General features: G+C 40.4%; 1 protein-coding gene and 1 non-coding gene across 2 annotated transcripts; one reads left to right on the top strand and one right to left on the bottom strand.

Moving 5' to 3' along the window:
* Window positions 1-8,647: 8,647 nt before the first annotated feature.
* Window positions 8,648-23,396, bottom strand: LOC102666830 (uncharacterized). The gene is made up of 4 exons (XM_006601455.1): window positions 23,135-23,396; window positions 22,962-23,023; window positions 22,149-22,880; window positions 8,648-8,773 (listed from the first exon to the last, which is right to left on the bottom strand). The coding sequence occupies exons 1-4, from the start codon at window positions 23,394-23,396 to the stop codon at window positions 8,648-8,650; spliced, it is 1,182 nt and encodes a 393-aa protein (XP_006601518.1).
* Window positions 18,936-19,042, top strand: LOC113000058 (small nucleolar RNA R71). The gene has a single exon (XR_003265330.1). It is a non-coding gene; the product is annotated as a small nucleolar RNA R71 (small nucleolar RNA).
* Window positions 23,397-27,374: the final 3,978 nt, after the last annotated feature.

The raw sequence follows: 27,374 nt of genomic DNA, 5'->3' as shown, positions 1-27,374 counted from the left end.
AGGGGGTTGGAGGACCCTTCCGGGAGTTACCACGGCCAAATGATTGGCGATGAGGGATGGCAAGAGGTCTTCGTACGTCATTGGGAGTGGGGTGAATTCTTGAAATGGCCTCGGAGGGAAGTTCCTTGTCGTGTTGGAATTACTGGCCGGGCGAGTCGTGTTCGGAGTTGGAACTTGGGGAGCTTCCCTCTGGGTGGGTGCCTTAGGCTGCACGGGTGTTGAACTAGAGGCGTTCCCGGTATGAGCCGAGAAGCTCGGGTGATGTTGCGCGTACTGATGGGTACTATGAGGTGTTTGCTGGGGTTTGACCCACGCGGGTGTTGAAGAGACGGCATGGGCATCTCCTTCCTTCCTTTTTGCCCCTGTTGCCCCGATTCTTTTGGCATTCGCACTCGTGGAGGAAACGTAATCAAACTTTCCTCTTTTCAATCCTACCTCGATTCTTTCCCCGGCGAATACTAGGTCCGCAAAGCTGGACGGCATATAACCTACTAGCTTCTCATAGTAGAACACTGGGAGAGTGTCTACCATCATGGTGATCATCTCTCTCTCAACCATGGGAGGAGCTACTTGTGCCGCCAAATCTCTCCACCGCTGCGCGTAGTCTTTAAAGGTTTCACCCTCTTTCTTGAACATATTCTGCAGTTGAGTGCAGTCGGGAGCCATATCAGAATTGTACTGATATTGCCTTAGGAAGGCAGTAATCAGATCTTTCAAAGTACGGATACGGGAAGCTTCCAAATTAGTGTACCACACTACCGCGGCTCCGGCCAAGCTATCTTGAAAAAAGTGTATTAATAGCTTTTCATCCTTAGAGTGTGCGCCCATCTTGCGGCAGTACATCTTGAGATGGTTTTTGGGACAAGTCGTCCCTTTATACTTGTCGAAGTCCGGTACCTTGAACTTCGGGGGGATAACAACATCGGGTACTAAGCAAAGATCCGTCATGTCTGCGAACGGATAGTCCCCAAATCCTTCCACGGCTCTCAATCTTTCCTCGAGGAGATCAAGCTTCCTCTTTTCTTCAGTTGCCAGGGGCGGTCCTTCCGTGGACAAAACTATTGGTTGTGTCGCGATGTTGGGTTGAGGCAATGTGCTGGGTGCTGGCCCTTCGGGGATCGGGGGATAGAACTCGACATCCCTTCGAGCATAGTCTTGAGGGTCTTTGTGGACTTCTTCGGGCTGTTGAGGAGGCTCTCTTTCAAGGACGGGAGAAGCAATATGGCCCGCATCGTCTTGCAAGACGGGTGGTGAGTAGTTGGGCGGCAATCCATAAGGGTAAGCCGCTCGGTTGTATCCCAGGTGAGGGCTGCCATCGTGCCCCAGTGTGTCCCTTCCCCGTCCTACTATGTTTGAGGGAGGATGGTGCGCAGTTGCCAAGAGAGTCGGGTCTGCTTCGGCAGCCGAACTGACAGCGGCAGCGGTGGCCGCGTTTTTCTCCATGAGCTGCCTCATACCTAACATGGCCTCCATCATGGAGGCCATTTGTTCTTTCAGAGCCGACATGTCGGCTTTCATCTGTTCCTGTGTCTCCTCTTGATCACCCATCGTTCTAGATTTGGATCTGGTGCGATAGGGATGCCTTGTGGCGCGTTTAGTTATGGTGTTTTTCCCCCAAAAAACCAAACGTGAGGAGTGGGTAAAGAAAGAAAGAAAATGTATGCTAGAGATGAAATGTAGGAGTGATTTGATTTGCACAAGCTTTTTGGAGTAGAAACATGGGACCAACTCATTTTATTTCAAAAAGAAAGTCGTATCTAGTCAAGGTCTGAGAGACCATACAAGTTTCCTAACGATTTCTAATTATGTGGGCCATTAAGTCTATCATATGCTGACAATAGCCGAGAAGCCCATGAATCTCTTCGGGGGTGGAGTAGGTGTCTGCCATCGCCTTGGCCTTGGCTAACAAGCGGGGAAGTTCTTGACTCCCGTTCAAGGTAAGAGCAAACCGATCCATCCACATGGTTGCCTCTTGGTGCAAAGAGTCGATCACCCTTCCTCTAGCCTCTTTTTCCGCATATACTTGAGCATACTCGTCCGCGATCCTATGCTCGTGGGCCGTGGCTAGACCTAACTCTTCTTGGTACTTGGCGATGATAGCTAGCATGTTGGTCTCCGTCTCGCATAAACGCTGAGACAAGCTTATTTTGGACCTTGAACAAGCAACTAACTCCTCTTTCAGAACCATGCTATGTGCTCGCGACTGGTCCCTCTCTTCCCTTCGCAGCTTGAGTTCACTATTGCTACCCCACAGAGCTCCGCGAAATTTATTCCGGCCATACTCTTCCTTGCGAGCCCTCTTGGTCTCTTGTTCAAGGGCTCTTGCGGTAGTTGCATTCTCTTCCCGTAACCCGGCACACTCCTTCCGAATGTGTGTAGCGGCCAACTTGAACTTCTCCTTGGCAAGTTTCGCCTTTCCTAACTTGCTTTTGAGAGCTTGGACTTCTTCGTCTTCTTCCGGTGCTTCAAAACTTTCTTTGTTGACGACTTTTAACTTGGTGAGCCAATCTAAACCTCGTATATGAACTTTTAACCATTCATGGTACCCACCAATGATGCCATTACGAATGCCCCTAAGTTCTTGATCTTTCCTTAATGGGGTTTCCCATGCCTTATGGATTCTTTGTATAGCCTTGGAATTTTGTGCGCCGAAATCCCTCACAAGGAAAGGAGACATGCCTTCTTCCGTCGGTGCTCCCCTCATGGGGTACCCTAGTTGTCTTATAGCGAGCGCGGGATTGTAGTTAATACAACCCCTTGTTCCTATCAGCGGAATGTTTGGGTATCCTCCACATGAGAAAAGGACTCCTTCTTTTCCTTCCTTCCATCGGGGAAACCAATTGATTGTTCTACCTCCTATCCCGGCCAAAAGCTGGTCCCAATCTATTCTCCTCTTTTCAGTACACGAGCGATGGCTCAGGAGCGGACATGGATGCCTTGTGTCTTGCTGGAACAAGTGCGAAACCAACCAAACACAGAGGGCGGGCAAGCAACAGACGATCCGTGCGCTATTCTTTTCGCACCTTCGGTCAAATGTGTCAAATAAATCTGCCAGAACAGCTACCACCGGACTTTCCTTGCTATGGTGGTAGGCAAGGAAAGCGTCGATTGCTGCTAGGTCCACCAAACCATCCACGTTTGGAAAGAGGACGACCGCAAAAATTAGCAAAGCTAACACATCCATAAACGGGACCCAATCTCCTTGATTGGCCATACCCCTTGCCATGTCTTCTAGGTACCTCCGTGGTAGGCCCGCTATGCCGTTCCGAGTCTGTTTTATGCGGTCCAAACCTCTTGCTGAATCCTTGACCACAGTTGCAATTCTACTCAAAGAGGGGAGACACCCGGAGGAAAGATATGGTTTTCTTCCCCCGAGAGGACATCCTAGAATTTCCTCAAATTCTTCAATGGTTGGTACTAATTGGAAGTCTCCGAACGTGAAGCATCTCAAAGGCTGGTCGTAGTATTGGGTGAGTGATGCGATGGCTTCTATGGATACCTCTGCTATGGTCAACTCTAAGATCTTTCCGTAAATCTTGCGGAAAGCTTGCATTTGGAGAGGTTCCATCAACCACCCTAATTCCTTGATGCTGGTGGTATCTAGGCTTTTAACCTTGACTTGGTAAAACCTCTTGCCGGTTTGATTTGTTCCCATGCTTACTAAAGTGAGACAAAAAGCTGGTGCAAATCAAAACTCCGATATCTCATGGGTGGGATGGATGAATGCATGAAGGAATGCATATAACACAGATGCAATCTAGGAATGCGGGGGTCCGGGGAACTTGTCCCCTTCTTAGATACAACGTCTAGGGGTAGCAAAGTGCCCCAACGTACGTTTTTAAGAAGGCGACACGGACCCTCCGTTGGTTTGTTTACAAAAGGGATAAAGACAGAACCCATATGCGATGCCTATGCAAAAGACACAATGCGGGAATGTACATAGTATGACAATATTCACTGAACATAAGCAAAAGGGTATATGATACTTATGCATGGCAGTTGTGAAAAATGGCACGCAGCGTATTCGCTCCGTGCCCCCCTATTTAAGGGACCTATAAGGGAGAGAACTAACTAGGCATTTAGTGATAACCCCCAAGGTAGTCATATATCTTTTGATAGTTTCTAGAGGTATCATTCTCTTCGAAGAACATATTGCAGCAGTAGGGACTACTAGCAACAATAAGTTTTCAAAGAGAAAAGCTCTAGATGAGGGTTCACTGTAATCAAGCAAGTCGGAGACCTAGCATGATCACAGATTCACCTCCGCTCCTTATGTTCCCATGAACCCGGGTATAGGGCCCTTTTTCACTCACAGTGTGTGCAAATATTGTTGGTGTTTGTGTGCATCAAATGAATAAATATTTACCTCATGCATACATTTTAAAACGCACTAAAAGCAATAAAGAGTTTATATACACAAGAACATAATGAATGGAAACTAACAAAGGGGTAAGTCACGATAAAACATTGCACAAGATTAAATGGCCTAACTCTCTAAAAACAGTCCCCAGTGGGGTCGCCAACTGTCGCAACCTACCCTTCGGCGGGAGGGCGACGCGAGACTCGCGGGATGCGTGTTCCATGAAAGGAATACGCGTGGAGTCGCCACCAACGTTTATTTGAGCAAAACGTCGGAAAAACTGGAAAAGACGCGATCTACGAACTTTTTAAGTGAAAGGCTCGGGAGTTGTATTTACGCGCGGGGAAGGTATTAGCACCCCACACGTCCGTCACAAGGGACGACAACCTTTAATCGAATGTGCAAACATGACTTTGATTTTTAGTTCCCTTTTATGTCCTTATATCCTTTATACCCTTTTTATATTTTTTCCTTTTCTGTGGTCGACAAGGGTGTTTCCCTTTGCTCCTACGTATTCCTCAATTTGCGATGAGGAAATCAGACCTACATAGTTCTTTCTTTATCAAGTGATTCTTTTTTACTTAAAAGATGATCATTTTAAGGCGTTGGACCTTAAAAATGATCCATTTTACTTAGTAAGAAATTGAAATGACAAACTTCAGAAACCTATTTTTATGGACGAGCTTGACTAGGCGAGTTGATTTTTAGCCTTAGTTTCACTTTAGTTATTTAGTCAATTCGATTAAGAATGAGAAATCCCAAAGAGAAAACGTCCGATTGATTTTCCGCTTTATTTTACTAAAGATGTTTTTTGATTTTTATATTATTATTTTACCTCTTTTTGATTTCCAACGTGGTTACGGCACGACCGAACGGTCGGAAGTTATTTTAACCGAAGTTAACGGATAATACAATTCAAACGTTCGGTGGAAATTTATTTTATTTTTAAGTTAAGCGAGAAATGACTTAAGTAAAATGGCTTAAGCACGTCAAAAGGGGGTATAAAAAAGTAAATGAAATGAGAATAAAAATACACAAAACACGATGTGGACCACCACGGGTACATAGAATGAATCGAAAAGCTTGGTTCGAGGTACTTACCCGTTGAAGATCGAAGAACGATGAAGAACGAATGAAGAACGTCGAAGAACGGTTGAAACCTTTGCGAAATTCTTCACGGAAAACGTTACGGAAACGTTTCGAAAGCGCCTCGGCTTAGATTTTCTTCACGGAAACAATTTTTCCAAGCAAATTCGAAAGAGAGAGAAGTGCCTAAGGGGCTGAACCCTTTTCCTTCTCACTTCCTCCCCTATTTATAGCAAAATAGGGGAGATGCTTGCCGCCCAGCTCGCCCAGGCGAGCAGGGTTGCTTCCTCCAGAAACAACAGCCTTCTGGAGGAATCTTCTGGAGGGCCCAAGTGGGCCTGGTTGCTATTTGCACCCCCATTTTTACTAAGTACACCCTCCTGCCCTTTTTTTGGTGATTCTTTTTTCGTAAAGTTACGGAAACTTACGAAGTTCGTAACGATACTTGTTTTCTTTCCGTAATGTTACGGAACCTTGTGGATTACATAATCATCCCCTTTTTGACTTACGGAACGTTACGGAACCTCACTTATTTGTGCAACGATGCTTCCATTTGATTTCCGGTGTGTCACGGAACCTTACGGATTGTGCATCAATATTTTCTTTTGTTTTTCGGCATGTCCCGGAATTTCACAAATTGCCTAATGATGGGTGCCAAGCACCTCACAAGGACCAAAGAAAAGTCGCATGTCATCAAGCAAAGGTCCCCGGACGAAATTAGGGTATGACAAAGTCCATGCAAAACATCTGAGTCCATTTTGGCATTCGGGAAAGTCTTTCATTATTTTCACCCTCTAGGTACACATTTTTTCAAAAACCATTTTTGTTATGTTTTGATCCACAAACTTTCATAAGAAAATTGGTGATTGTTTTTTGTTTTTTTTATAAAAAAAAACATGCTAGTTTTTTTTAGGAAAAGTTTGAAACCTAGGGAAAGTTGTAATCTGAGACTACACTATCAACAGAACAAAGGGCGCGCAAAAAATAGAAATGAAACCATGCAAAAGTTTTTTTTTTGTTTATTTTTGTGTTTCAAACAATCATCACAACGAAATAACATAAAAAAATACTGAAAGTGATAAATAAGGCAAAGACAAGTTCACAAATTTAGAAGGTCCTGGTCAAGAGGCTTAGTTTCTTCAAAGGAAGAAATCCATCACATCTACCATGTCTTCATCTCCATCTCCTGGGACCTTTGTGGGACCTAGCCTCGCTTGAAAATTAGGCTTGTCCCCAGGCCATGCAACAGTGACCCTGAATTGCTCGGGAGTAGGCCACGGGTAAGGGTTGGGGTCCTGGCGCTGCTGGTGCAGTGTAAACTGATAAAAGCTATCATTCAATTGCACCTGGCCCCTATGGTTGGCCGCCTACTGATTAGCCAAATGCTGCATGTAGAGCTTCATCCTCTGCATGTGAGCTGAGATGGACTCTGGAGATGGTGGCTGATGTGGAGGTGACGGAGGTGCGTCTGCAACCGATTGCTGCTGTTGCTCCTACCTCAGTTGCTATGCCTGCCTTGGCATGGAATACTTCTCAATAAAAGACTTGTTAATAGGAGGTCGAATGATCTTTGTGGATGTAACTGGTGCCCCATAGAATTGGAAGAGACCTATGATCAATGCTGGAAATCCCAGTGCCCTATTGGACTTTTTTGGGTCCACTAGGTGTCTTAGAGGTGTGCTACATGAACACTGATCTAGGTCAGGATAGCATAGACCAACTAACATTTAGGCAGCAAGAGATCAAAATTATGGTCATTAGGAAGGATGTTGCTAAGGAGAAGTGCCATCCAGATCTAGGTCATGTTAGTGAGCATGATCCATATCCGCCTTCATGTCACGCTCCATGCAAAGTCCTATCCCGGGGAGCATAGTAGCTAGCCTATGGCTTCTTCATCAAAACCTGAGACCTGGCTTTTTCTTTCGGTGTATTCACAATGTTGTCCCTCCTCTAGGACCAAAGGATGCCCCAGGAATTGGTTGATAACATCTTCATCGTATGAGATCCATTGGCCCCACACCTGGGAACGCTTATCCATGACTCCTTCTTCCGTGGGCAGGGCATTTGCATAGAACTCCATGACTATCTTAGAGTCATACTTACCCATGGGCTTTGTCAGTTGGGTCCACTGCCTCCTGGCAACCTTTTCCTGGAATTCTGTGTACTCTCCTTCCCTTAGTTGGGCACGCCTCTCTCTAAGGAAAGTGATGCAATCCTCCCTAGGAAGGGACCAGTCACTAGAGCCATGAGCAAGAGGCTCTAAGAGGATTGGGCTAGAGCTTCTGAAGAAGGCCCTAGGGTTCTCATGAATCTCAGGGTAGATTTTTGAGCCCACGGGCCAAAGTTGGGTCCAATTATCTTTGTACATATTAGACTAAGATGTCATTATATTTGGTCCTTGTATTTAGGGCTCCATAATGTAGGTAGGGTACCCTAGAAATATAGGATTTTTCAGCCCTTGTATTTTAGGGCACCTATACTAGTTTTTGAATTAGGGGTAGTTTTTTAATTTCACATGCACTAAGTGAATATTTGATGTGTGTGTTGGGAAATAAATTTAATTGAATTGGTAGAAGCCCAATCCAATTAAATTTTAGAGGGGGAGGAGAGCATTTGCATACTACACCCCATTGCCACATCATATAGTCACACTTTGTGCATGTCATTCATGCTTTACATGCCTCATGACACCTAAGAACACTTAGTGGAGAATCTTGGAATTGATATTGGATTAGTGGGCTGAACCATAACTAAAATTCACTAATCATAATTAGTGAAATTTTGGCTCCAAAGTTTGGCTCTACAAATTCAATTTCAAATTCAAGTGAAATTTGAATTGAAATTCAAATTTCCGTCCAATTTTGTGTGACACTTAGGCTATAAATAGAGGTCATGTGTGTGCATTTTTTGGAACATTGATCATTTGAATATTAAACTTCAGATTTCAGAGCTCTTTTAGAGCACAAAATTTCGTGCTCTTCCCTCCTTCTCCCTCCATTCATCTCCTTCTTCCTCCAAGCTCTTATCCATGACCTCCTATGGTGGTGAGCTTCTTCTAGACTCATCTTCTCCTTGAAGTGGTGTCTCCTCTCTCTCTTCCTTCTCCATTCCGCTGTCATTCATCTTCCAAGAAGCAAAGGAATCCATTGATGAAGAAGATCCTAGGCCTACAAGCTCCAATGGAGCTTACATAAAAAAAGACTAATCCTTAATCGCTTTGAAACGGCGCTGATGCTGCTCGCTTTGGAAACGGTGTTCGTTCAACTCAATCTTCGCTTGCGGGGCCGCACTAGATCCCTCCCCTGCGGCGGCCTTCGGAGCCATTGCCTACAAAGACACATCCATAAAAAATTATTTTGCATGAAATACGTAATCATTATTTTAGTTATCCAAGTATAGCAACCAAGAAGTCAATCAATTTTGTGTGGTTTTTACTAATTACATGTGTTACCATACAACTAATAAAACAAATCACAACTTAGTGTGTATCATTTTGAAAGAAAGAATTTGATATTCTACAGTAATTTAGTTGCAATGTACCCACCATAGTGCAACAAGTTTAACCAACATTTAGGCCAATTCAAACCAAACAATTTTAAGCATTCATGTGACTCATGTAATTGCATCTAAAGCAATGTCCAAAACTTCAAGCTTAGTTCATACCCTTGGCATTTAATTTCAACAACCTAAGTTGATCATACATCTAAAATGATGGCTGGACATGCATAAATTTCATTACTTATTCTAATTTCTAAACAACACATGGAATAGTCATTGTGGCATTTCATCAAACAGTTGGTGTGCACATGTCAAAACATGTATAAATGAGGGATAAGGAGCAACATGACATGCAAATTTACAACAAAATGAAGGATAGGACTAGAGCCATCCATTGCAGCCACCAATCCAAGCATTTTGATCATGGGTTTGCACATAACTTATCTCAAATATTGCAAAGAAAACAATAAATAAAGCACCAAACATTTTGATACTAGGTTGCCTCCTAGGAGCGCTTCTTTAACGTCTTTAGCCGGACACGGGGTGGTGATCAATACTTCGCCATCTCATCCTCCCTAACCCCCCATTTGGTGTGATTGATCTTATCATGGACCTAGCACCTGTTGGCACCTGCCCTAATGCTTTGACAAAGAAAGTGTTAACATGCAAATGTGAAAAAAATACTAGAAGATGCTTGTATCACCTTTCCACTTGCCCCTAGGCTTACCCAAGTTGGTGTGGTGCTGACCATCACCCAAAATGACTCTTCATTCATTTTCCGATTTGCAGGATCCCTTGATGATAAGATGCAGATGCATGCATGTTTATGATCAAACATTAAACATAATAACTAACGGGTGTTGTTGTGTTCAATTATACTTAACGCTTATGGAACCCTTACTGAATATGCCGAATGGCTCTAGAATATCAGTCATGTTAGTGAGCAAGAACGAGAGTGTACGTTCTTAAAGACAATAAAAAATGCAAAGGATACAACACTGGAGGGAGAGATGCAAATCATTAATCCATATTTATTAATGTTGCGATTACGTTCTACAAAAATTTTAAGACATGAAGATCCTAATGAGTCCTTGAGGAGGCCTATACATGGAGCCTTCGAATTGCCCCAAGCATTACGGGTAATACCGCTGGACGATGTTAGAATTCACAGGCGAAGGCAGCTCTTCATCATTCATGATCATAAGCAGCAATGCTCCTCCGGAGAAATCCTTCTTCACAACAAACGACCCTTCATAGTTGATCGAGGCCGAACCCGAATCAAATAAACATGAAAATGCAGTAACTAGGAAGTGATCCTAGGTCGTTTCCCAACGAGCAATGATAAACCAAATGTTCATAATATACTTGCAGTAATAGTAACGATTGGGGGAGGGGGGGGGGTTGTTTGTTTTGTGAAATACAGAACAAGCGAACTAGAATACGAAATTAATAGTATTAAAAACGGGTTGTTTCCTCTGATTCAGAAGCCACTCTCTTGTCCTAGGCTATGGAGAATTCGTCCCTAACAGTTAACCACTTAATCCAACCCTATTTTAATTTACTAAGCGAAAACCAACTTAGGGCTGTCAATACGTGATTAGGCAACACATACACCAATTAAGCCTTTGTCCATTAAGCATGAACGCAAGTTAGGCTCAGAGGCAATTAATTGTGTTAGACCTTGTGGCCTGAATAATCTTAAGAGAGATAGGCTTAGAATGCAGAAGAAGCAACAACAATCAATTTAATAATGTTCTATAAACATGCAAGGCAAAATTGATTGCAATAACATAAATGAGATAAGGGAAGAGAGAATGCAAACACAGTTTTATACTGGTTCGGCCACAACTCGTGCCTACGTCCAATACTTAAGCAACCCACTTGAGATTTCCACTATCTTTGTAAAATCCTTTACAACTTCTGAACCACACAGGGACAACCCATCCCTTGTGTTCAGGAATCCTTACAACTCAAGAGACCCTCGGTCCCATAATTAATTTCATTGAGTAAGAAGAATGGAAGAAGAATTCTCTCTTCAAGAGAAGAATATTACAATGAAGATCCATGGATGAACTCTTAATGGATTTGCAAGTGTTTGCCCAAGAGTTCTTGAGAGAGCATTTTACAATGAAGTTCTCTTGGAATCTCTCTCATTTTCTTTTGAGAGGATAAGACATTTTTGCCAAGCAAAACTCTCTCTTTAATTCGTGCCCTAGTCACCTATTTATAGGCTTTTGATTGCCATTCACAAATCTAATGAAAAGATGTGACTGCTGGCAGATTTTTTGAAAACTTTCCACTGGTAATCGATTACAATGTTTGTGTAATCGATTACACAGTTATAATTTGAAGGGTTATGACTTTTGAATTTGAATTTCCAAAGTTCCGTTGCTGGTAATCGATTACAGACATATGGTAATGGATTACATGTTGAAAATTCAAATTCAAAACCTTTTTCAACAGCTATTTCTCAACCCTGTCTTCTGGTAATCGATTACACTTCCTGGTAATCGATTACCAGAGCCTTCCATGTCTTGAAAGCACTTTGTTTTAAGGCAAGGCTTGGTCTTTAGTGAATCTTGAAATAAGGCTTTGTTTGTTGAAGCAATCTTGAATTATTCTTGAAGCAAATGCTTATCATTTGAAGCAGCCTTGTTTGGTTCTTCTTTGGCATCATCAAAATCATGTATGCATACATTCACATTCTCCCCCTTTTTGATGATGACAAACATGTGATTTCTTCTCAACACCATCAAAGCTTGCATGATTTACATTCTCCCCCTTTCTCAAGAAAATTCTTAATTCTTCTTGACATCATCAAAATCTTCATGATTTACAAATTGAACACGAAGCGTGCACAGATTAATATTAACGAATGTGGGTTAATTGGTGAAGGGAAAACTGCCAGGAAGCTACATTATAAACAGAACCTCGAAGAGAGTTGAGCTTCATCCTCAGAAGGAAACAACACCAGAAAACTTAGCCTTCCATAGATTCAATAAAAGTAGAAACGTAAATGAAAGCAGAAGAAGGAACAAGAAACGAAATTCCAATAAGAAGTAGAGAAACTGAAATTGCATTCAAGTAAACAGTAAACTAAAACGTAAAAACCCTAAACTGTGCTCTAAATAATGAATAGCCTAACAGAATGCCTTGCACGAATCCCAAGGCTGCTATTTAAAAGAGTCCCTCAAAGTCATTGGGCCCTATTACATTATTCTGGCCCAAAACAAAATAAGCACTGAACCACATAAAATAAAATTGCAATCTCCTAATTAGAAATTAACTAAGGTAAACACAGCTTTATTTGCCCTCTTCAAGTCCACAACCAAAATCCGGATTAAGCCCAATGTTTCATTAATTCCTGAAATTAGATTAAAAACATCAAATTAGCTTAATGAGCCCAAATAATAAAACAGACTAATTAATTTGACAATTAAGACTAATTAGTAATTAAAATAGTGCAAAAAGGGTTTAAGAAATAGAAGAAAATGATGACACATCAAAAACCCCCATACTTAGCCTTTTGCACTCCTGGGCAAAATGAAACAAAGAACAAAATCCAAGGATATCAAAGAGAGACAAACAAGAACATTCACATATTTCTCAATGAACATCAAGGAATAAAAGGAATGGGTAACATCTAACATGAAGAGATCCGAGAAGTCAAGACATTCATGAAAATCACCCAAGCAACCCTATCATGGCAAGATAGTTAATCAGCTCAAGAATGAAAAGTGATAAAGCCTCACAAGATATGTGTTCTATCTCTCAAGTGTCTACTCAAGTGTCTAGGCTACTATTTACCCTCAAAGCACCCATGAAAACCAACACCACATAAACTTGGCAAGATTCTAAAATTGACAATCAACCCATAAACACAAGCACATGAGGATCAAAAGGTCTTTTAAGGTTGTAATGGGGCCAAGGACAAGGTAGGAAAAAATATGGAATAAGTGGCTAAATCCCAAAGGAATAGGCGAGCAATGGGGAATAAGTGCATATTAACAAAAAAGAAAAAAATAAGAAGACCTAAAGATAAAATTTAAACATAAAGAGTAGAACCAAGAGTCTCATCATTCTTTTTTCATTTAAGATCTTATTCACTCAACTTTATTGCTTTTCTTTTTCTTTTTCGATTTTTTTTGCTCTGTAGCATTTAAGAAACAACATCTCATTCAACATGTCCAACATTTAACCAATATACACTGTACATCAAGTATGGCCCAAAATACGTCATGTAGCATAGCCAACAAAACATGTTATCCAATGAAACAAAAACCCCCCACACTTATTCCCAAAACAATTCCAAAGCTCCAAAATTCCTTAAGGATATGGTGATATCATGGTTTTTCACTTAAGGCTTGTAGTGAGCTTCAAAACAAGGAAAGGGAAACAAGGCTCAAAAGGGTTAACAAAGGAATTAATTCAAGGTAAGTCCATTTGGCTTGAGGCTTATAAGAACAAAATTGCCTAAATCATTTCCAAATATGCATGTGAAATAGGAAGCATCAACAAGAATCAAGCCAAGGCTATTGTGCAAGCAATCAATGGGGGCAAAACACACCAAATGATTATGATGATGGATGGCTCAAATTCTCACAAAGGTAAACTTATCACTTTCGAATTGAGCTTTCAAAACTATCATGACATGTAGAGGAAAATCAAGGATTTCAAATCACAAAATGTCAAGAGACTTTTATTTTCAAAACAATTACCCATTTCTTGAACATATCCTATAATTCAAAGAAAAACATGCAAAGTCATACATGCACACAGAATTGACCCAAAATATTAAACTAGAAACCCAACAAAACTAACAACATTAACAAATTAACACAACTAACAAATTAACAAAACCGAAAAAACTAGCAAAACCAAAGAACACTCCCCCCCATACTTAAACAACACATTGTCCTCAATGTAGCACAATTAAATGATTAAAAACAATTAAACCATCAAATAGAATCAGACAAGTGTAATAAAAGCAAAGAAGGAGATAGGAAAAGAAGAACTCCCTAAGTCATGGTCGAGGAAGAGTAGGGTGGATTAGGGAAGTATCTTCCACCACTACGTCCACTAAAGAAGGGTTTGTGAGGAATGACTTAAGTCGATGTCCGTTGACCTTGAAGCTCTTGTTTGTGGAGTCGCTTTTGATCTCAACTGTACCATAAGGAAAAACATTAGTAACAACAAAAGGACCAATCCACTTAGACCTCAACTTACCCCTCATGAGTTAGAATTATACAACAACACTTTTTCCCCAACCATGAAGTCCTTCATAATTATCATGCTATCATGGAACTTCTTAGTCTTTTCTTTGTAGAACTTGGCATTCTCGTAGGCTTCTAGGTGGATCTCATCTAACTCACTCTGTTGCAACTTTCTTTCTTCACCAGCTTGATCCATAGAGAAGTTGCAGGTCTTCACTGCCCAATATGCTTTGTGCTCAATCTCCACAGGAAGATGGCATGCCTTTCCAAAGACAACCCGATAAGGAGACATTCCTATGGGTGCTTTGTAGGCAGTCCGATGTGCCCAAAGAGCATCATCAAGCCTGGTACTCCAATCTTTCCTGCTTGGCTGCACAATCTTCTCTAAAATTCACTTGATCTCCCTGTTAGAAATTTCTGCCTGTCCATTGGTTTGTTTGGGGGTGGTATGGTGTGGATACCCTGTGTACAACCCCGTACTTTTTAGGCAAGGCATGCATTATTCTGTTGCAAAAATGGGTTCCTTGATCACTAACGATTGCTTTAGGTACTCCAAACCTACAAAATAGATTAGATCTGACAAAATCTGCAACAACCTTAGCATCATTAGTTCTAGTGGGCTTGGCTTCCACCCATTTTGAAACATAGTCAACTGCAAGGAGAATGTAAACATAACCAAAAGAGATAGGAAAAGGGCCCATGAAATCTATACCCCAGACATCAAACACCTCACAGAATAACATAGGTTGCTAAGGCATTTGTTGTTGCCATGTAAGTGTACTTCCTGCTCTCTGACACTGCTCACAAGTGCTGCAAATCTTCCATGCATCTTTAAAGATGATGGGCCAATAAAAGCCACAATCAAGCACTTTACGAGCTGTCTTTTGAACACCCAGATGACCTCCCGATGCGGAAGAATGATAGAACTGTAGGACTGAGTCAGTCTCATGATCTGGAATGTATCGTCTAATGACCTGATCACTGCATAATTTCCACAAGTAGGGGTCATCCCAAATAAAATGCTTAGCATCACTTTTAATTTTATCTTTTTGAGCCTTCGATGCTAAGGGAGGAAAAACAGAAGCAACTAAATAATTGACAATGTTAGCAAACCGGGGAGTAGAAAGAGAGTCAGAAATACTATACAGTATATACAAATGATCATCCGGGAAATCATCCCGAATGGGTGAATCCTCATCAGACACACGTTCAATCCGACTCAACTGATCAGCAACTAAATTTTGTGCTCCGCTCTTATCACGGATCTCCAAGTCAAACTCTTGGAGCCATAGCATCCATCGGATCAATGTAGGCTTAGAATCAGCCTTCTTCAACAAGTACTTTAGAGCTGCATGATCAGTATAAACAGTAATGCGGCTACCAAGCAAATAAAATCGAAATTTTTCAAGAGCAAAAACTATGACTAGAAGCTCTTTCTCAGTAGTAGTATAATTCGCTTGGGCAGCATCTAAAGTCCTAGATGCATAATTAATCACCCTGGGCAATTTATTAATTTTTCTGAGCAAGGACAGCCCCTAATGCATAATTTGATGCATCACACATAAGCTCAAAAAGGGTTGTTCAGTCGGGTGCCTGGATGATGAGGGTGGTAGTCAACGCTCTTATGAGGCAATCAAAAGCCTCTTTGCATTTATCATTAAAGTCAAACTCCACCTCCTTTTGTAACAAGTTGGACAGTGGAAGGGCTACTTTACTAAAATCTCTTATAAAGCGCGTGTAGAATCCTGCATGACCATGAAAAGATCGCACCTCTCGCACACAAGAGGGGTAAGGAAATTGTGATATAATAGAAATTTTTGCAGGATCTACTTCAATGCCCTTATTGGAAATAATGTGGCCTAAAACTATACCTTGCTCAACCATAAAATGACATTTTTCAAAATTTAGAACAAGGTTAGTTTCAATGCATCAATTCAAAACCCTTTCCAGACTATCCAAACAGACATCAAAAGAGGATCCATATACAGTGAAATCATCCATAAACACCTCTATGCAATTTTCTAAAAAATTACTGAAAATACTGATCATGCACCGCTGGAAGGTACCAGGGGCATTGCACAGGCCGAAAGGCATCCTCCTATAGGCAAAAGTGTCAAAGGGGCAGGTGAATGTGGTTTTTTTCCTGATCCTCAGGAGCAATAGTGATTTGCATATAATCAGAAAAACCATCAAGGAAACAGTAGTGAGATTTACCTGCCAGGCGTTCAAGCATCTGGTCAATGAATGGCAGGGGGAAATGGTCCTTTTTGGTAACCTGGTTCAGCCTCCTATAGTCGATGCAGACTCTCTAACTATTCTGCACTCGAGTAGGAATCAGCTCCTCCTTCTCATTTTTTATCACAGTGAGGCCTGTTTTCTTCGGGACTACCTGGACGGGACTCACCCATTGGCTATCGGAGATAGGATAAATGATTCTAGCTTGCAAAAGCTTGGTTATCTCCTTCTTCACTACATCAAGAATCATCGGATTGAGTCTTCTCTATGGCTGTCTTACTGGTTTAGCTCCATCCTCTAAATTTATTCGATGCATACATATGGATGGGCTAATACCAGGAATGTTCGCCAGGGTCCAGCCTATAGCCTTCTTATGCTTCATGGGAATAGATAACAACTTCTCCTCTTGCTCATCAACAAGGGAGGCATATATAATTATTGGAAAAATTTTGCTATCAACCAAGTAAGCGTATTTTAAATTTGATGGCAGAGGCTTCAATTCTGGTGTGGCCGGTTGGATAGTGGTAGAAGGAGATGGTTTCTCAGCCTGTACCTCATAAAGAAAGTCAGAGGTATATGTACTTCCTGAAACATGGTTAGTTCTATCTAACTGTATAAAATCAATCTCAAGAGGTAAAACACCACCAGACATGCAATCAATATCAATTTCAGATTCACTCTCAGCATCAAATTCAGACCTATGATCAAGTACAATTTCAGACTCAATGCATGAAGAGTGAGAGCCATGTAGATTAGAATAAAGATCAGTCATGTATTCATCAACAACATGGTCAATTATTTCAGCATGAAATGCAGAAAGATCTTTAGATGGGTGTTTCATAGCATCCAGAATATTAAAATGAACAGTTATATCACCAAACTCCATAGATAGTGTGCCTGCATATACATCTATCTTAGTTCTAGCAGTTTTCATAAAGGGTCTGCCTAGAATGATGGGAACTGATCCTTGAGAAAATCTCTCCTCCATATTCAAAATATAAAAATCAACAGGGAAAATTAGTTCACCAACTCTAACTAAGACATCCTCTATGAAACCAGCAGGATAGGAAACACTTCTATTAGCTAAATGAATTACCACATCAGTTGACTGCAAGGGACCTAGAGATAGAGAATTAAAAATAGACAGAGGCATAACACTAACAGAAGCTCCTAAATCTAGCATGGCATTGTCAAACTTACTATTCCCTATAATACAAGGTATGCTGAATGTACCTGGATCTTTACATTTTTTAGGGATTTGGGGGACAGATTTACCAATCAATGCAAAGACATTTCTGCCCATGCTAATTCATTCACTTCCTTTAAGCTTCCGCTTATTAGTGCACAACTCCTTCAAGAATTTAGCATATCTTGGAATTTGCTTTATTGCATCCAGCAGAGGTATGCTTACCTCTACTTTTCTAAATGTTTCCAAGATCTCTTTCTCTTCCTCTTCCATTTTTTTGTTGGGAACTGCTCTTGGAGGGAATGGAAGAGGGATATGCTGCTTCTGCAAATCAAAATTACCAGTGGAAGATTCACCTGCACAGAAATTTTTAGGTAACTTACTCTTTAAATTTTTTTCATCATCTTTTTCTGGAGTAGAGTGAAGTTGGGCAGGTTCATTTGCGGATGAGGAAGGTGCTACTGGTTGAGGTCCTTGACACTGCTTTCCGGACCTCAATGAAATGACACTCACATTTTTGGGATTCTGGACGGATTGAGAAGGCAGCTTGTAAGAATTTTGGGACTGTTGTTGATTTAACTGTGTAGCCAATTGTCCCATCTGGTTAGTTAAGCTCTGAATGGAGGCTCTGGTCTCTTGTTGAAACTGCATGTTTTGCATAGTCATTTGCCTCACAAGTTCTTCGAGGGAAGGTTGCGGAGGAGGCTCAACTGTTTGTTGTTTCTGGGGATGTTGCTGTTGTTGGATTGGTGGAGGAATGTATGGTCTGCTTGGGCTAACAACATTTTGGAAGGAAGGAGCAGGTTGTTGTTGTTGTTGTTGAGGGCTAGACCATATGAGATTAGGGTGATTCCTCCATCCGGGATTGTATCTGTTGCTGGAGAGGCCATAATTGTTTTGTTGTGGTTGATTTTGCTATTGAGGATGAGAAGGTCTATTGTAAATGTTTGCAGCATAAGCTTCAGGCTGCTCAATTGCTCCAGGTTGCTGCATAGAAGGGCAAAGGTCTGTATGGTGGTCAGCAGAGGAGCATAAACCACAGACTCTTGCGACAGGTACAAATTTTTTATTCAAGGCCAGCTGGGTTACCAAGTTAACCAAGGCATCTAGTTTACCTTCAAGCTTCTTAGTTTCAGATGATGCAGATGATTTTGTAGCTACCTCATGCACTCCTCTAATGACTATAGCATCATTTCTGGTGCTAAACTGTTGGGAGTTGGAAGCCATCTTCTCAATTAAATTTCTGGCTTCAGTAGGGGTCATGTCTCCAAGGACTCCACCACTGGCAGCATCTATCATACTTCTCTCCATGTTACTGAGTCCTTCATAAAAATATTGGAGAAGAAGCTGCTCTGAAATCTGACAGTGAGGGCAACTGGCACATAGTTTTTTAAATCTCTCCCAGTATTCATACAGGCTCTCTCCACTGAGTTGTCTAATACCTGAAATATCCTTTCTGATGGTTGTGGTCCTGGATGCAGGGAAATTTTTTTCTTAAGAATACTCTCTTGAGGTCATCCCAGCTCGTGATGGACTTGGAGCAAGGTAATACAACCAGTCCTTTGCCACTCCCTTTAAAGAATGAGGAAAAGCCTTCAGAAATATGTGATCCTCTTGGACATTTGGGGGTTTCATGGTGGAGCAGAAAATATGAAATTCTTTCAAATGTTTGTGCGGGTCTTCACCTGCAAGGCCATGAAACTTTGGAAGCAAATGGATCAGTCCAGTTTTAAGAACATATGGGACATCCTCATCAGGGTATTGGATGCACAAGCTTTCGTAGGTGAAATCAGGTGCAGCCATTTCCCTTAGAGTCCTCTCACGGGGTGGAGGTTGTGCCATGTTCTCAGAATGTTCAAAATCAGAAGCTCAAAATTATAATGCTCAAAATCAGGGTGTTCAAAATCACCAATAACAGAATGCACAGACTCACCAGTAATGGAATGCTCAGGATGATCAAAAGGTACAAAATGATGCCTAACTAATCTATGAAATGTCCTATCTATCTCAGGATCAAAGGGTTGTAAGTCAGATGGATTGCCTCTAGTCATACACTACATTCAGCATGCACAACTAGTTGTCTACTCATGTAAATAAAAGTGTAGATTTGAACTACAGCTACCCTCAAATGATATCAAAATGACTTGAAATTTTGTGAGCAACCTTATAAAATGATGAGAAGATAGCACATAAAATTTCAAACAAAAATTCAAAGTCTAACTATGGAAGCTAAAAATGGTAGGTTAAGAAAAATAAGAGAATAAAACTTGAAAAATATAAAACTTTTGACAGAATCACTTTTTTTGGATGATGGAGACTTCAGCCGGCCTATGGCTGCCAGCCACAGCATAGGAAATTTTTTTCTACCCCAAATACATATATAATAATTGTGATTCTGATAACCGGAACAAAAGTTATGGCCGTTTGAAGTTTTGACAAAAATAAAATTTGCTACTTTTTTGGAACTTTCAAATCTGACCAAACTAAAGGCTCTAGCTATTTTTCTCACAAAATATAGATTAAAAGAAGTTACCACAAAAAAATTCAGCCAAAAATAACAACTCTAGCTACTAAAACAAAAAATCCCAAATAATTCAGCAAGGGTGGTCGCTAAAATCCGTCGCTACATGATTTCCACTACTACTATGTTTTGCCGCAAGCAAAAGTGGTCGCTAAATCCATCGCAAAACACTATTCACAAAAAAACACCCAAAACTGAAACAGGGGAAGCGCTTAATAGAAAAACTAAAACAGAACATGCACTAAACAAAATACCAAGACACTAAACGACACTAACACACACACTAACAATTAAACATAAAACACGAAAGAATTAAACACTAACACGACACTAGCTATTATGAACCTTTGGACACTGCTCCCCGGCAACGGCGCCAAATTTGATCGAGGTCGTACCCGAATCAAATAAACATGAAAATGCAGTAACTAGGAAGTGATCCTAGGTCGTTTCCCAACGAGCAATGATAAACCAAATGTTCATAATATACTTGCAGTAACAGTAACGATTGGGGGGGTTGTTTGTTTTGTGAAATAAAGAACAAGCGAACTAGAATACGAAATTAATAGTATTAAAAACGGGTTGTTTCCTCTGATTAAGAAGCCACTCTCTTGTCCTAGGTTATGGAGAATTCGCCCCTAACAGTTAACCACTTAATCTAACCCTATTTTAATTTACTAAGCGAAAACCAACTTAGGGTTGTCAATATGTGATTAGGCAACACATACACCAATTAACCCTTCGTCCATTAAGCATGAACGCAAGTTAGGCTCAGAGGCAATTAATTGAACACCAAGCGATCACAAATTAATATTAACGAATGTGGGTTAATTGGTGAAGGGAAAACTGCCAGGAAGCTACATTATAAACAGAACCTCAAAGAGAGTTGAGCTTCGTCCTCAGAAGGAAACAACACCAGAAAAATTAGCCTTCCATAGATTCAATAAAAGCAAAAACGTAAATGAAAGCAGAAGAAGGAACAAGAAACGAAATTCCAATAAGAAGTAGAGAAACTGAAATTGCATTCAAGTAAACAGTAAACTAAAACGTAAAAACCCTAAACTGTGCTCTAAATAATGAATAGCCTAACAGAATGCCTTGCACGAATCCCAAGGCTGCTATTTAAAAGAGTCACTCAAAGTCACTGGGCCCTATTACATTATTCTTGCCCAAAACAAAATAAGCACTGAACCACATAAAATAAAATTGCAATCTCCTAATTAGAAATTAACTAAGGTAAACGCTGCTTTATTTGCCCTCTTCAAGTCCACAACCAAAATCCGGATTAAGCCCAATGTTTCATTAATTCCTGAAATTAGATTAAAAACATCAAATTAGCTAAATGAGCCCAAATAATAAAACTGCCTAATTAATTTGACAATTAAGACTAATCAGTAATTAAAATGGTGCAAAAAGGGTTTAAGAAATAGAAGAAAATGATGGCACATCAATAGTTCAGGCCCATTTACCTCGATGACCCTTTTGAACCTATGGCACTTTCTTCAGAACAAGATCCCCTTCGCTGAACTTACGCGGGCATACTTTTTGTTCAAAAGCATTTTTTTCTCTGCTCTGATATAGTCGCCCATGGCTCATGGCAGCCAATCTCTTACCCTCGATAAGATTTAATTGATCAAAGAATTCCTAGGCCCACTCTGCTTCTTCCAATCCTTACTCTACTAGGATTCTTAAAGAAGGAATCTCCACCTTAAACGGGAGCACAACTTCCATCCCATACACCAAAGAGAAAGGGGTTGGCCCAGTAGATGTGCGCACAGAAGTTCGATAACCATGCAATGCAAAGGGGAGAATCTCGTGCCAATCCTTGTATGACACAGTCATCTTCTAAACAATCTTCTTGATGTTCTTATTGGCAACCTCAACTGCCCCGTTCATCTTGGGCCTATAAAGCATGGAATTATGGTGTTGGATTTTGAAGTCCTCACACATTTCCTTCATCATCTTGTTGTTTAAATTGGTGGCATTATCGGTGATGATCTTCCTGGGCAACATATATCTGTAAATTATCTCCTTCTTAATGAATTTGATCACCACATTTCTAGTCACACTAGCATATGAAGCTGCTTCCACCCATTTGGTGAAGTAATCAATGGCGACAAAAATGAAGCGATGCTTGTTTGAAGCCTTGGGTTCGATGGCCCCGATCATGTCTATGCCCCACATTGAGAAAGTCCATGATGCTACCAACACATTCAATGGTACAGGTGGAGCATTAACATTATCAACGAAGGTCTGACACTTATGGCATTTTCTCACATGAACGAAACAATCGTTTTCCATGGTGAGCCAGTAATACCTTACCCTCAAAATCTTTCGGGCAATGGCATGTCCATTAGCATGTGTACCAAAGGATCCCTCATGCACCTCCACTAGCATTTGTTCGGCCTCTCTTGCATCCACACATCGAAGCAACACCATGTTATGGTTTCTTTTGTACAAGATATTTCCACTCAAAAGGAAACCGGCTGCCAACCTTCGTAACGTCCTCTTGTCATTGTCAGAGGCCTTAGGCGGGTATTCCTTGGCTTCAATGTATTGTTTGATATCGAAGTACCAAGGCTTACCATCCTCTTCTTCTTCTACCAAACAACAATATGCAGGCTCACCATGACATCTGAATTTGATGTATGGAAAATCTCTGTGAGGGCTCATTTTGAACATGGACGATAGAGTAACAAGGGCGTCGTCCATCTGGTTTTCCTCTCTAGGAATGTGATGGAAAGGTATGTCATCAAAGAGTTCCATCAATTTCTTGATGTAAGCCTGGTAAGGCACCAATTTGTGGTCCCAGGTCTCTCATTCACCTTTCAACTGATGAATCACCAATGTTGAGTCCCTGTATACCTTGAGTAACTTGACCCTGAAGTCGATCGTTGCTCGGATCCCAAGAGCACATGCCTCGTACTCTGCTATGTTGTTAGTGCAGTCGAATCACAACCTAGCCATGAAAGGTATATATTGTTTATCCGAGGAAACCAATATTTCCCTAATCCCATGGCCTAGTGCATTAGACACACCATCAAACCATGCAATCCATTTATCCTTATCCTCATCCTTGACCTCCTCCTCAAACAAGGTTATGATATCCTCATCAGGGAATTCTAGATGCATCGACTGATAATCATTGATGGGTTGTTGAGCTACATAATCCACCAAGGCACTCCCCTTTGTTGCCTTCTGAGTGACGTTGACAATGTCGAATTCTGACAACAGAACCTGCCATCGAGCTATACTTCCAGTGAGAGTGTTCTTTTTGAAGATGTACTTGACGGGATCCATTTTGGACACCAACCAAGTAGTGTAACTCAGCATATATTGCCTCAAACAGTGAGCTTCCTACACCAAGGCACAACACGTCCTCTCTAGCAAAGACTAGTTCATCCCGCACACTTTGAACTTTTTGCTCAAGTAATAGATGACCCGTCCCTTTCTTTCGGATTCGTCGTGCTGTCCCAGCACACACCCTATCAACTAATCTAATATTGTCATGTATAGGATAAGAGGTCTTCCGGGCATTGGTGGCACGAGCACATGAGGATTCATCAAACACCATTTAATCCTTTCAAATGACACTTGACAATTATCGTTCCATTGGACAAATTGATTTTTACGCAATAATTTGAAAAGAGGCTCGCAGGTGTCGATTAACTATGATATGAATCTCGCTATGTAGTTCAACCTTCCCAAGAAACCTCGGACTTGCTTCTTGGTACGTGGCTCCAGCGGATCCACCTCTATTCCATTCTGGCTAACGACAAAGACGAGCAATTTTCTGGATTTTACCCCGAACGTACACTTTGCGGGATTCAACCTTAACCTGTATTTACGCAGTCGCCCGAACAACTTCCGCAAATTGACCAGGTGTTCCTCCTCCGTCCTTGATTTGGCGATTATGTCATCCACGTAGACCTAGATCTCTTTATGTATCATGTCGTGGAATAATGCCACCATGGCCCACTGATATGTTGCCCCAACGTTCTTCAGCCCAAATGACATCACCTTGTAGCAGAAGGTTCCCCATAGAGTGATGAAGGTTGTCTTTTCCATATCCTTTAATGTCATCTTTATCTGATTGTAACCCGAAAACCCATCCATGAAAAAGAATAGGGCAAAATTGGTTGTGTTATCTACAAGAACATCGATGTGCGATAAAGGAAAGTTATCCTTTGGACTGGCTCGGTTTAGATCCCGATAGTCCATGCACATTCACACCTTCCCATCCTTTTTTGGGACTGACACGATATTGGCGACCCATTTTGGGTACTGTTAACTCGTTGGCAAGTGTAGCAAATTTGTCACAAGTAGTAAAGTACTCGAAAGTTCGAGTGTCGAATCCACAGGGACTTTGTTTGTACTTAGATTAATGCAAACCCAATTTAAAAGCATTAGATAAAGAATTTAAAATAAATATAAGAAAATAGATAAGGTAAAGATTTAAAGATCAAAATAGAAGATAAAGAAAATAAGAAAATAAAAGTAAAAGATAAGAAAAATAAAAGATTAAGATAAAGATAAAAAAATAAGATAAGATAAGAAAAATAAAAGATAAAAATAAAAGAAAATCAGAGCATGTTAATGTTGGGACCTAGTATGCCTTGTTTGCCTAGTATGTATGAGTTTATGATTTTTCTTTATCAATTTAGGTGATTCTATTCTACCCACATCTCTTCATTTACTTGCCCCTGATTCCTCACGATGACAAGCCTATTTTATTTATCTATCTCCCAAATTCCTTTGCAAAGACTCAACAAATAAAATGCATGAAGTATGAATTCTAGATGTTTGCTTTGACGCATGGGCATAAAATAACCATTCTATGTCTAGCAATAACTTTAAGATATCCTTTCTTCTTGTTCTATTAAAGGTTACCCTCTCTCGTGCATCTAACCCCTAAAACCGATACATGCATATTCTCCTTAAATCTTAATTAAAGGTTACCCTCTCTCGAGTACCTAACCCCTAACAGAATAATAAGATGAAGTATGCAAGATAAAAATAGAAAAGATAATAGAATAGAAAACACCTGGTATTGCATTGATAAATAGTGAAGAGTACATTATACATTGCTTTGGCTTTTAGGCCTGCCAGGCTCTAACTAGGGGTTTAGCCACTCATGGCCATGAGGGCTTTACAATGAGAGGGGGTGAAAGAAAGAAAAGGAGTAAATGATTTCTCCTAGAGGGGATGTGTAGTGGTGCCCTTTTTTCCCTTGGCTTGACTCTCTATTAATAGCTGCTGAAGTGGACTTGGGCCTTCATATGCTCGCTTAACGCACCCTGGCTCGCTTAGTGCACGCGCTTAGCGAGCTCCTGTCGCTTAGCGCGTGTTGTTCTGGCATTGCACGCTTAGCACGTGTTGTGCGCTAAGTGCGACTGCTAATTCTCGGTGCGCTTAGCACGAGTTACATGCTGAGCGCGATGTTGGGTCGGGCCTTGTTGCAAGTTATTCTTTTCTTCGTTATTTCTCCAGCTTTTTGCTTTTAGCACCTTCAGTTTTTATATCTGCAGCCAAGATTTTGTTGGATCAAGTGGCCTCAGAATAATTAAGAAGGGGGGTTGAATTAATTATGAATGTGTCTTGACTAATTAAAAATTTATCCTTCTTAATATTACTAGATTCAATTAGGCGTTACTACTAAGTTATGAGAAAGTAAAGAATAGAAACAATAACTTAGACAAAAGTAAAGCAGAAATAAAAAGTACACAGTGAAAGGATAAAGAGTGTAGGGAAAAATAGGACAAACACAAGATTTATACTTGGTTCGGCCACAACCCGTGGCTTCGTCCAGTCCCCAAGCAACCACCGATTCTTGAGATTTCCAATAACCTTGTAAAATCCTTTGCAAGCAAAGATCCACATGGGATGTACCCTTCCTTGTTCTCTTTGAACAACCAAGTGGATGTACCCTCCACTTGAACTGATCCACAAGAGATGTATCCTCTCTTGTTCTCAGTATTACAACCAAAGTAGATGTACGCTCTACTTGTACCACAAAGGATGTACCCTCCAACGTGTTAAGACAAAGAATTCTTAGGTGGCTAGTCCCTTGAATCTTTGTAAGGGGAAACAAAAGATATCTCAGGCGGTTAGTCCTTTGAAATCTTTTGTTTAAAGGGAAGAGGAAGAATCAAAAGAATTCTCAGGCGATTAGTCATTTGAATCTTTTGGCAAGAGGGAGAGGAAGAATCAAAAGAATTCTCAGGCGGTTAGTCCTTTGAATTCTTCTGGCAAGAAAGAGAAGGAATGAAGAAGAAGAATAACACAAGTTTTTGGACAATGAACTTTTCTTGAATAAAGAAAGTTTTGAACAAAAACTCTTAGAAGAATGCTTTGAATGAATGAAAGAAATTTGAAAGTTGTTACTATAAAATTCATGCCATGGTCACATATTTATAGTCATTTGATGACTCAAGTTAAAAGTTTATGACTCTTGGCTATTTCTTCAAAACTAGTCACTTTTTAAAAGTTGTGACTCTTTTGAAAACTAGTCACTTTAAAAGTTGTGACTTTTGAAAAATCTTCAAAAACTAGTCACTTTAAGAATTGTGACTTTTGGTAATTTAATTTTCAAAATAAGTCATTGGTAATCGATTACCATTGTAGTGTAATCGATTACACATCAATAGATGTGACTCTTCATGTTTAAATTTGAAAACCAATGTTTAGAAACACTGGTAATCGATTACAAGTGTTGTGTAATCGATTACACAAGTTTGAAATGATTTGAAAAAGTTTTATCACAAGTTGTGACTCTTGAAATTTGAAATCTAACGTTTTAAAACATTGGTAATCCATTACATGATTATGGTAATCAATTACAGCTTTGTATATCAGTTTGAAAAGAATGTTGGCTACTGGTAATCGATTACTGTCTTATGGTAATCGATTACCAGAGAGTAAAACTCTTGGTAAAATATTTTTCTTTGAAAAATTCTCTTGAACAAAATTGTGCTATTCAATATTTTGAAAAACTCTTTTAATACTTATCTTAATTGAGTCTTCTCTTGAATCTTCACTTTAATCTTGAATCTTGATTGAACGACTCTTTGATTCTTGAAACTTGCTTTGATTGAACAACTCTTTGATTCTTGAAACTTGCTTGACTCTTGATTCTTGACTTGAGTCTTTGGCATCATCAAAATAATCTTGGAAAGCATTGCTTCCATAATCTCCCCCTTTTTGATGATGATAATCCTGAAATCAAAAGAATACATGCAAGTTTTGTTCTATTGTTCACTCATCTCTTTCTCCCCCTTT

The sequence above is a fragment of the Glycine max genome, chromosome 17 (genome assembly GCF_000004515.6).
Source record: "Glycine max cultivar Williams 82 chromosome 17, Glycine_max_v4.0, whole genome shotgun sequence".
In the NCBI taxonomy this organism is placed as follows: domain Eukaryota; kingdom Viridiplantae; phylum Streptophyta; class Magnoliopsida; order Fabales; family Fabaceae; genus Glycine; species Glycine max.
Note: the sequence above shows the minus strand (reverse complement) of the source record. Positions and strands in the feature narration are given on the sequence as shown.

Coding starts and splice junctions, on each gene's coding strand:
- LOC102666830 (XM_006601455.1), bottom strand. CDS start 23,396: ATGGATCCCGTCAAGTACATCTTCAAAAAGAACACTCTCACTGGAAGT. Junction 22,881..22,961: donor TCAGGGTCAAGTTACTCAAG/GTATACAGGGAC, acceptor GTGCCTTACCAG/GCTTACATCAAGAAATTGAT. Junction 8,774..22,148: donor CTAGTGTGACTAGAAATGTG/GTGATCAAATTC, acceptor GTGTCTTTGTAG/GCAATGGCTCCGAAGGCCGC.